The 11,842-nt window shown below is 41.3% G+C and overlaps 1 protein-coding gene across 1 annotated transcript; it reads right to left on the reverse strand.

Annotated features, from left to right (window-relative positions):
* Nucleotides 1-10: 10 nt before the first annotated feature.
* Nucleotides 11-11,612, reverse strand: ARR3 (arrestin 3; the record flags this gene model as incomplete). Its single annotated transcript, XM_021712741.1, has 15 exons — nucleotides 11-182; nucleotides 746-755; nucleotides 1,015-1,067; nucleotides 1,257-1,280; nucleotides 1,558-1,641; nucleotides 3,155-3,292; nucleotides 3,639-3,711; nucleotides 3,955-4,039; nucleotides 4,223-4,358; nucleotides 4,998-5,065; nucleotides 5,246-5,305; nucleotides 5,427-5,626; nucleotides 11,131-11,175; nucleotides 11,361-11,421; nucleotides 11,571-11,612. Coding segments are annotated over 15 exons (1,176 nt in total), but the record flags the coding sequence as incomplete, so codon positions are not given.
* Between the last annotated feature and the right edge of the window lie 230 nt (nucleotides 11,613-11,842).

An 11,842-nucleotide genomic window follows, 5' to 3' on the forward strand; every position in this document is an offset into this window, starting at 1 on the left:
AGATCGCCAAGCACATCTGTACAAGCCGATTTATTAGAGCGTTACAGTGGGAGTTCCCACACAAAGGGGCACCAGAGCAAGGCGATCAGCTCCTCTCCTCTCCCTCCGCCTCCACACCTTTCTGGCTGTCTTCCTCGCCTTGCTCCTGCCGCGCAAATTCCTCGATGACTATATCCTCAGAGCTTGCAGAAGCAGCAGAAGAGAATGGAAAGTTACGAACACCTTTCGGGCCATCCTCCATTTTCACACTTTCTGATCCCAAAAAAGTTATCTCTGCCCTCCTTCCCACATAGGCTCCTCGGTCCACTCTCAGTAGCTTCCCCTGCCTTACTCCCCTCCCCCCACCCACCATCAACCACTCTGGTTTTTGTCTTTCCTTTCCACTCAAATTTACTGGCACAAAAGTCCCCCAGGAGCACTGGAAGGAAAATAAAAATGGAGGATGGGAAGGGTTCGAAGGATGAAAAATGGAAGAAGGCGAGGGGGTGCAGGGAAAGGAAAAAAAATGGAAGGGACAAGAGGAAACAATGATTCTTGAGGAGCAGGGTGGCAGGTGGCGGTGCAGAAAAACAAAACAGAGCATATAAAAAGCACTGAACTGTGACACGAAGCTAAACCACATGTTTCCACTGCACACGCATTGACGGCAACACCCGGGGAAGCTTTTTTACATTTCCACCGTCATAAAATGGAGGGTGGCGATGGGGATAGGGGGAATGAGGCTTCAGGTCTCAGATTCCATTACCTAGTGGCCTCTGTAGCAAGCATGGAGAAGGAGGAAAAATAGAGCTAAAGCTAATTAGGGGCTCTTTAGTTCCCTGAAGAAGTGTCTTCACTCTTCCCCCTCCCTTTCCAGCCCTTTCCCTCTGGTACACACACTTCCCCTGAAAACTCAGCCTGCCTATTGCTATTCCATCTCTACCCAAACTGCTAGTCTCCAATTCATGAGAGCAGTACTGCGTGGCCCCCAACCCTTAGGACAGCCGTGCTTGTGAGTCCCATCTGGTCACTCACCATGAGAAGGCTTTGGATGGATCAGGATCAGGGGCAGCTCCACACCAACATCACTACAAGGATCCCAAGGTGGAGGTTCAGGGATTGGGGCTTTTGGGAAGATCAAGCCCAGTCCGTGAATTTCCCTCCTGCAGTTTTCCAGTCCTCAGATGCCCACAAACTCTTCCTAGTCATTATTTTGGTCTCTTTATCCCCTTATCCACATCTTCTTGCCTCAGTTTTCCCACCCCACAGTCTCTCACCTGGCTGTCAGGTCTCCTAGGATGCTGTGGGTAGAATAAAATCCAAAATTAGCAACTGGAAATGGAGAAGAGGCAACCTGGTTTTACTGGGGGATGAGGAATCATAAGGCCAACTTGGACACAGAATGGGTTTCTAGAAGGGAAAGTGGCTTGCTCACTGAGTTCACAGTTTTGAGAACCTGGTCTGACAGAAGGGGTGGAGAACAGCTTGATTGGCCAGTCTAACTGGGAGAAAAACAGAAGTGAGAAAAACCCTCGGTTACCCAGCCCCTTCCCAGACAGACCTTGAATCCTCACTCACCCCCCACAGGACACCAACAGGTTGACTCTGATTTTGTAGGACACCAGGATCCCCAGCAGCTCTTTGTCCATTCCAGATCGAAGACTGGATGTATTAGTATTCATTTTTGTGTGTTTGGGGACATGAGAAATAATCCATTCAGTCCACAGTTTCTTTCCACACATTCCTATCACCACGCCCTATTACTCTTTGTTTTCTCCCTGAAGATCTCCCAGGTTCTAATCTCTCCTACCATCGAGACCACATTTCTCTTCCTAAAATTCAGTTTTACCATGTCATCCTTTGCCTTACTTTCAAGACCCTTAACAACCTGGCACCATCTAGCCTCTCTAACCTTTCTGCCCTAATTTCCTGACACCTGGGATAAAACCTAAGGAGACATATCCTCTCTCCTTGATTACAACATGCCATATGGATTCCCACTTTCTAAGCCTTTGCCTGTGCTGTGTTTCCAGTCTGGAACGTTCCTCTGTTGGTATCCAGATCCTTCACATTCTTCAAAATCTAGCTCAAATTCTATCTCCTCCAGGAAGTCCTGGCCAGCTATGCTGGCTTCTTTAAACTTCTGTGTACGTATAATCTGAATCACATGAGCTAACATTTAACTGTTAGATTATATTTGCATATTTCTTTGTTCCTCATCTAAGCCATAAATTGACTGAAGGCAGAGACTGTCTTAAACTTCTTTCTGTCCCCCCACATTGCTTTGCATAGAAATGAACATGTAACAGGTGCTCAATTAAAACCCACTGATTGATAAACAAGACATTGGAAGCTGTATGAGTTTGAAAAAAATCTCTTCATTGCTCTGAGCCACTGATCCCCTATATGTCAAATAATGATGTTTGGATGATTTCTAAGGGTATTTCTAGCAGTAACAGTCTATGGCTACCTGACTGATAAGGAATGGGGAGAGGAAAGGGATTAACGCTTGTCAGAGGGTGGCAAATAGTTTTTGGTGGGAGACACGTGTAACACTACGGCCTTGGAAGGCATAGGACCCAATGAATGACTTCATAGAATTCTATTGATTCCTATCATATCATTCTCTTTTTTGTCCTCCTTTTCCTTCATTTCTCATCTCCTAGTCTTCTCTTTCATTTCCATCTTCTTTAGAGACTAGCTACTGTGAACATCACAGTGTTTACAACCAGATTACATATAATAAAATCCTGTCCACCTCTGCCACCTGTTTGCTGTACAAACTTGGGCAAGTTCCTTCTCTCTGAGCCTCAGAGTCCTCAATTATAAAATGAAATAAGAACACCAATCTGGCCTACTTCCTGATTCTCAGGAAGGTAACATAAGATATATGTAGGACCTTAGTGAATTGCGGAATATTATACAACATAAGAATTTTTTTTCCTCTCCACATTTCTCTTTCTTGCTGCCTCTTACCTAAGCCTGCCATTGGTCCCAAGGACGTTGTTTAGCTTGCTGCTGGCCCTCAGACTTGGAGGAGTTTCTGAACATTGGCCTACAGACATTTTAAACAGGTAGGCCTCACTGAAGATGAAACCTGAAACTGTATATGTATATAGCATGTGGAATGGGTTATGGGTAGGAAATGAAGGATGAGAGTTACATTTGAGCTTACATCGTGCTAGAGGCCAGGTTGGTATCTTCATGCTTGATTTTGCCATCCAGTGCCAGGCCCCGTTTCTGGCAACTGGCAGCCAGGAGTGGGGTTACTGCAAAGCTCTGGGAGAAGTTGGAGTTGGCAGCTACAGTCTCCCTTTGAAAGGAGAATTAAAGAAGAATTTAGGCTAGGCTTGTCAACTAAATGTATTTTCACTCACAAGAGTCTCTTGCACAATCTCAAGAACCTACTGGAGTATCCAAGAGAGTTGACATACCTAACTGTGAAGAGCAGAAGGAATGCGCTCTGGTGGGAATCCTCATGTCCCTGCCCTTGCTCAGCATTATGATGGTCCCACAGTGGGTAAGTTGTGTCCTCTCTCTAATTCTCCTGGGAATTCCTCCTTTTTTCCCACTTCTGTGCTTACCCAGACCTTCCCCATTCCTGAACTCTTCCCTCCCTTTCTTTTTTCCCCAACCCTCTGACCCCAGCCCCAGCTCACGTGAATTCCTGAATGAACACAGTCTTGGTGTACTTGTCTAGTGAATACAGGACAACATCTGTGATCTGGTCAACTAAACAAGCCAGGAAAAGCACATGATTATAATCAGTCAGTTGAGACACCCTAGCTTACTGCCTTTAGATGTGACTTTTATACATAGGATGCAGTAAGATGTGCTCATGGACAAATGAAGATATTCATTTTGACAAACCTGTGTTGGAGGGAAAGCCTAGATGAATGCAGACAGGTAAGTGGGGCAAAGTTTTGGAAGAAGACCTTGGAGACTAGGTAGAGGGGGAGGGGAAAAGAAACTCACCTGAAATCTTGATTTTTTTGATGACCTTGTTGGTGCAGTTGTTGACAGAAACATTGACAGAGATGGGTTCGCCGTGGTAGTGAACCTAAAGCAGGAGGAGAGGCCCATAACAAGGTTGGAGGAAGAATGCCCAGACCAAGACCTAGAATTTGTTTCCTTTGAACTGTTGCCACCCTGGTTCCCATTTCTGCCTGCCCAAGTAGGAAATCAGTGAAGAAAAAGTATCAGAGAAATTCTGGGGTAAGGATAGGAAGTGGGGGCTACAAACCTCCCTGTCCATCCAGGCCTGGAGTTGTAGGGGCTGAGCCGACAGAAGGAAGCGGCGGGTGGTCTGGGCTGAGGGGCCAGGGCCTGGCTCTGGTGGTGCAAACTGTACTTTCCGAACAACCAGCCGCACATAGTCTCTAAGCAGAGACCAAGGGGTTAGCCAGAATGTCTCCTTTGGAACCCATAGACCGCCCCATGCCATCCTCATAGCTCAGTCCTTGCTTGGGAGTGGGCGCAGAGGAAAGCCTCTCTCAGAGAACTCCTCTAGACCTTTAAAGTAGGTATCTAGACTCAAGACTGGTAAACTATGGTCCATTGGCCAAATCTGGCTTATCACCTGTTTTTGTATGGCCCATGAGCTAATAATGATTATTACATTTGTAAATGATTGAAATAAATCAAAGAAAAATAATATTTTATGATATGAGGATATTATATAAAATTCAAATTTCAGTGTCCATAAAGTTTTATTGGGACACAGCCATGCTCATTCATTTTTGCACTATCATCTGTGACAATTTTTGCACTATAATGACTGAGTTGAGTAGTTGCAGCAGGGACTACATGGTTCACAAAACCTAAATATTTATTTTTTGGCCCTTTACAGAAGAGTTGGCCGACCCCCTTCCCTAGAGAAAGAAGATAAATCAGAGGGGACTCAGAACTGCGTATCATTGGTGGTGACAGTGCTATGGAGGTTAGCCATTTCTGTCATGAAAGAAGTGTATGTTTCCTGGCAAAGACTGGAGGCAGAGATTTGGAGGACCAAAGAATACCTCTTGGAGATTTTCTCCTCCAGATTTTCAGCACAGAAACTCTTCACTTCAAAGTCAATCCCACAGGCCTATAAAGGGACAGGGCAAAGAGAATTCATTTCTAATGCTGTTCTCCCTTCCACATGGGCCTATAAGAAAATGCCTTACTTCATCCCTTAGCTGTCCATTTCTCCAGTCTTGTTCATTTATCCCACTGTTCTTTTTCACTGGCACTACCATCTATTCCTTTCTCAGAACCCAGGCCTCACCTTTCCTGCATCTTCAGGACCTGGTTGCAGTGTCACTGAACAGGGCAGGTTGGTCACCATCTAGAAGACCAAAAAGACATCAGTGAACAGAAGAAATAGGGCTCCCTCTCCCCTGTTCTCCTGCTTTAGCTTCTGCTCTTAATCTTCCCTTGAACCCTTGCCCAGGACTTGGGAACAGTACCTGTAGTGTAAAGGGATAGGCATTGTCCCCTAGTTTGTGCAGTAGTCGCTCCTGTAGGACTGTGAGGGGCCCCTGGGGGCTGGTGGCTTCAACTGGGACCAGTTGCTGAGCCTGTACATACAGATCTTTGCGGAATGTCAGACCAATCACATCCAAGTCATCACGGCCATAGCGAAAGGCACATGTCAACACGACAAACACTGTAGACAAAGGAGGAAGAGAGTGACCTGTCAAGCCTGAGTGGGAAAGATCTTAACTAGGTCATGGGAAGACATGGAGAGGTGATGTAATATGATCACAAGACTATGGCCATAAAGAAAAAGATTACTACATTTGACAGCAGTAAAATTTAAAACTTCTTCATGTTAAAAGTCTTTATAAATAAAGAAAAAAAGGAAAACCTGGGAGAAAACATTTGCAACACATATAACAAACAAAAGTTTGGCATCCAAAATATATAAGCACTCCCACACACCAGTAATAATAATATACCAATATAAAAACCTGCAAAGAACATGAATAAGTCCTTTGCAGAAGCTCGAGATGGAATGGCCAATAGCATATGAAAACATATTTAGTCTCACTAGTAATCAAATAAATGCAAATTGAAACCACAATGAGATGGCATTTCACACCCATCAGATTGACAACAATTTTAAAGTCTGACAATACTAAGTGTTGGTGAAGTTGTGGAGCAATGGGAATTCTTATATACTGTTCATGGGAATATACATTAATACAACCACTTTGGAAAACTGTTTGGCACTGTCTAGTAAAATTGAATCTGCTCATATGACCTAATAATTCTACTACTTTAGAGGAGATTTTGCTCATGTTTACAAGGAGATACATATGAGAATGTCTATTGTATCAATGTTTGTCAGAACATAAAACTGGAGATAATCTAAACATCTATTGGGAGAATGCGTAAAAAATCTGTGGTATATTCATATAATGGAATGCTAAGCTAAGGTTAAAATAAATGAGCTAAAGTTTCATGTAATGCTATGGTTTGAATGTGTCTTCTGCATAATTCATGTGTTGAAACTTAACGGCCATTGTGATAATATTAAGATGGCCTTTAAGAGATGATTAGGTCATGAGAGCTTCTTTCCTCATGAATCCCTCCATGAATGGGATTAAGACCCTTGTAAAAGCAACCCTTTGCCCTTTCACCTTCCATGGTGTGAGGACACAGAACTATTCCCCACTGGAGAACGCAGCAACAAGGCACCATTTTGGAAGCAGAGAGCAGTCCTCACCAGACAACTGAATCTGCTGACACTTTGTTCTTGGACTTCCCAGTCTCCAGAAATGTGAGAAAATAAATTTCTGTTCTTTATAGATTACACAGTCTCAGTTATTTTGTAAAGCAGCACAAACAGACTAAGACATGTATTAACATGGTTAAATCTTAAAAACGATTGAATAAAAAACTAACTGCAGAATGATATGCACAGTTGTTGCCATTCATATGAAGTTTAAAAGCATGTAGAACAATATCAAAATTGATCACAGATACATAAATATGGAGTAGAAATATAGAACCATGATGGGAAGGATAAACACCAAATTCAGGATAGTGGTTAACTGGGAGGGGGGAAAAACAGAGGAGGGAGGGAGCAAGGTAAATGTGATCAGTGAAGGACACACAGGAGACTTTAGTTTGTTTCTGTAATTCTTTTTAAAGCTTAGTGGTGGGTGCAAGGTATTCATAATACAATTTTCTATGCCTGAAATACTTTATAATGAAAAAGAGAGACAATAAGATTTAGGGTTAGAATACCTGGACTTGGATAGGACTTGTGCAAATCTCTTGAGTTATCTGGGTCTCAGTTATTTCACATGTCAATTGTAGGATTGCACTAGTGGCTCTACACATGTTATTTAAACCTCACAATAGCCCTCTAGAGTATTATTACCTCCGTTTTACAGGTAAAGAAATGAGCTCAGAGCAGTTAAATAATGGCTCAGAATTTCAACTCAGTCCTATCTGACTCCAAAGCCCATACACATGGGTGCCCAACTTAACTCATAGGATGGTTGTGAGAAGTTGGTGTATAAGAAATTCCTTTGGAAACTGCAAAGTAATTGTAGATGTGAATGATGATGATGAAGGGAATATTGGCAGAACTCATACTTTGCAGCTGGTACCTAAGATTTGAGGCAGATATCCTCTGAAATGCACTAATGGAGTGAAGGATGGAGTAGAGAGGGATACCTGTCCTAGTACAAAGTGACAGAGATTGAGGAAGGAAAGATGTAGAACAGGGGTGGGTAACTTTATTTCTATCAGGGTCTTTGACTCAAAGAAAAGAAAACTACCTACAGTCACACATGAGTAGAAAGCCACTTATTTTTGTATTTTTAAGAAGCCCCAAACATCGAACACCAGATTATTTGCTTTGAAAGTTACGAATGAGGAAAATGAATCTATAGTCAAAAGATACAACAAAGAGTGAACGCAATGATAATATCAGTGTTTATAGGAATTGGGGCAACACTGTAGGAGGGGGATATAATTTGTATAAACTTTTTAGAGGTAAATCTGGGAATAGGTATAGAAAACTTTAAAAAATATGTGAATGTCCTTTGATTATTAATTCCTCTTCTAGGCATTTAGCCTTAAGAAATAATTGGACAAGTATGAAAAGGATGCGTGTTACCGGGTTTTATGGTATATTCATACAATATTGTACTATGCAACTTTAAAAGTTGTAGATTTTTATATATCAGCATAGGCTTAAAAAAGGATTATCAAATATTACTTATAGTATAGCATTTTTAGTAAAAATATAGATGTGTTTGCACAGAAATATGAATAAGAGCTAAGATATTAATGATTAATTACGATAGGATTACAGTCTATGCTCTCTAATTTGTCTACTTGTAGTGAAGGCAAACTTGACAATTTTCAGAGATACAACAGGTCAGGAACAGTGGTGCATGCCTGTAATCCCAGTGCTTTGGGAGGCCAAGGTGGGAGGATTGCTTGAGGCCAGGAGTCTGAGACCAGCTTGGGTGACATAGCAAGGTCCTGTCTCTAAAAAAAAAAAAAAAAAAAAAAAATAGCCAGGGGTGGTGGTTTGCACCTATAATTCCAGTTACTTGAGAAGCTGAGAGAGGAAAATCATTTGAGCCCGGGAGCTGGAGACTGCTGTGAGCTAGGATCGTGCCACTGCACTACAGCCTGGGTGATAGAGAAAGATCCTGCTCCTAAAAAGAAAACAAACCCATAATGAATAGATTCACCTTCGTTCTTAGTTATGATCAATTAAAGTGGAAGAAGGGAGAGAGAAAGAAAAAGAAATAAGGGACAAAAGAAAGGAAAAGACAGAAAAGGTGAGAGGGAGAGGAAAAGGGATGACTGGAAGGAGGCAGGGTAAGGGAGGAAATGAAAGAAATGAGCGAGAAGGGATGGAGGGTAGAGGGTAATCTAGCAGCCTCCAAGGTGAGGATGTTAATCAGATGACTTGTTCTTGGCACCCCTTGCTGTTTGTGTAAGGAGGGCAGCAGAATAAGCCATCAGCTGGATCACGCCTCCACACCTAATTGGCCCCCTAGAAGTTTAGAATCATTCTTTTTTTGTGCTAAGAAATGGCTTGTTTTTATTTTCTTTCAAAAATCAATATCTATTCTAAATTTGTAGTTGTATTTATTATACAAATAGTATATATTAATTGTGTGAACATCAGAAAATGTAAACAAAAAGATAAATCAAGGTTCCACGATAATACTTCATATGCCAGAGATATCCTGCTGTTAATCTCTGTTGTGTATGCCTCCCAATTTTGTCTGTTGCTATAATTGACTACAAGGCTAGCTTAGATATTTATGACTTTTCTTTTGCTGCCTTTTTTTTTGAGGCAGAGTCTCACTCTATCTCTCAGGCTGGGGTGCAGTGGCACGATCCTGGCTCACCGCGGTCTTGACCTCTCAGGCCTCAGCCTCTTGAGTAGCTGGGACTACAGGTGTGCACCACCATGCCTGGATAATTTTTTATTTTTATAGCAACAAGGTCTTGCTATATTGCCCAGGCTGGTCTCAAACTCCTGGGCTCAAGCAATCCTTTTGCCCCAGCCTCCTAAGGTGCTGAGATTACAGATGTGAGCCACCGTGCCTGTCCGTCATTGTCTCTTTGAAATTAAACTTTGTATTTTGAGATCATTGTAGATTTACATGCAGTTGTAAAAAACAATACAGAGAGATTCTAGATAGATTGTTGTTAAAAAAAATCAATTTGTTCACACTACTACATAATATTGCCCTGCCATATAGAGTAAACATATTTTACATCAACAAATACACCTTGATAGAAAAACATATTAGAAAATATGAAAATAAGATGACCTTCATAAAAGTAACAAAACGCATACAGTAACTAGGAATAAACTTAAGAAATATGCACAACTTAAATGAATAATTGTATACAACTCTACTAAGGGGACATAAAAGAAGATGCAAGGGGAAAAAAGGAAAAATATATCCTATTTCTGGAATATGTAATTTTTAGACGCAAGATTTTTTTCCATAACTTATAAAGATTTTGTAGGAATGTTAAAAAAAATTAGGTTTTAGAGTTGGGAACCTTAAATAAGTTGGTTAATTTATGGGTATAACCCAGAGTTTCTATGATATTTAAAACTGGCCGAATTGTTCATCCACACTGCTTAGTCAGAGAGATTTAGGCTACTTTATTCTCCAATATCTAATGGTTACTTCTAAGCTAGCATTCACCAGCTCGTTCTGAGCCTTTTTTCAAATCAAACCCAATTTTCAGTCTAGTTGGATTACGGTGGGGTTAATCCATAATAAGAATTAAAAGGGAAAAGAAGCAGCAAGACATATTTCAGTGTAATCTTGATTTATAGATACTGTTACTTCCTATGATGGTTGTTTTGTTTCTTTGTTTGGGATTTTTTTAAAGGAAAGGTTAGGCAGTTCCCTACACAAAAAGGGAGACCAAAAGACATGTACCAGAGGTTGCAAAATGGCAGTCTAAGGGTCACATTCAGCCTTCAGAAAGTTTTAAAAATCTCTCCAGACCCTTTAAAGTCTTTTAGTGAGTTGCCAACATTTTAAAATCAGGAAATTTGCATAAAAATGGATTTCTGGCATATTGGATCATTCCATAGGCAATCTAAGCCCATATTTAGATCAATAAGCCAAGCAGGGGCACCACTGACAATAATGGAGAAAATCAGAAAATTTTGAAGGAAGCGATTTTAATTTTAGCATACATGTAAGTTTGTGCAATTTTGAAAAGTAAAATTCTATTTATGTTTTAGAAATATATGTTGAATATTATTTGGGGAGGGACAGACACCATAACCCTTCCCAACTTTTGGTCCTCTAAATATCTTATTCTGAGTCTCATTTCCAGTTTCTCTTTAACAATCAGAAAATTTGGTCACACTGGACTGGAATTCCCAGTTGTCTGCCCTCATAAGACAAGGCATTTACAGTTCCTGCCACTTTCTGTTTAAGAAAAAAAAAAAATCCTTATCAACAAAGGTGCCTGAACGATGCATATTCGTATACCTAACCCTTAACTGTACCCCACAATTTAAAAATAAAAATATGGTTTAAAAAATATATATATGTATATATATGGTGCAGTCTACTCATCCAGGTTACCTGTCTGTGTGATGTTTCAGTTTGGGGTCCCTGAAACATACAAAGATCAACAAAGATTTCCACTCACACTTTCGATCTTTCAAGTACTCAGGATCAACCAGGACTACACCATCTATGGAGAGAGGGACAGATGACACCTTGGTCAGAAAAACTCTTAGACTATGAAGTAGAAGTTGAAACCTGAAATGACTCTTCCTATTCTTCTCTTTAATTTGCCCCCTTTTCTGTATGATATTTTTACTCCCTGGCTCCCATTTCCCTTTTCCCCGGGCTCTTCCTCTTTTTGGACTCACTGACCAATGGGTTCCACCATGTCCACATGGTCCACGAAGTCCCGTTTCCCCAGGTAGATGGAAAGCTGTTGTGGAACAATCTCCCATGTTATTCTCACAATCATCTTGAGCAGATTCTACTGAAGCCCCAAACCCAAACTCCTAAGACCTTGAAGGATGTACCCACCTATCCCTTTTGCCCTTTCATTTGCCCAGCTGGGCCAGGTTCTCTCACCTTCCCATTGGAGCTGGTCTTCTTAAACACCCTATGGAGAGAAAACAGAAAGAGAATAGGGAGGAGGATAGGGAAAGCAGGAAAGATGAAATGATGGGAGAGAAAAGGAAGGCAAATAGGGAGAAAAAAACAACATTCCTAGAATTAGGAGAAGAGTCTCCAGGAGCATAAGATGGAGCAAAGGTAGAAGTAATTGGGTAACTGGGATACAGTTCAAGGCCACAAGTTAGGGAGAGGTTGGAAACCCCTCTACCTCAAAGGCAAATACTTGG

This window comes from Carlito syrichta, unplaced genomic scaffold, assembly GCF_000164805.1.
Source record: "Carlito syrichta isolate Samal-C Ts95f unplaced genomic scaffold, Tarsius_syrichta-2.0.1 Scaffold303638, whole genome shotgun sequence".
NCBI classification, from domain to species: domain Eukaryota; kingdom Metazoa; phylum Chordata; class Mammalia; order Primates; family Tarsiidae; genus Carlito; species Carlito syrichta.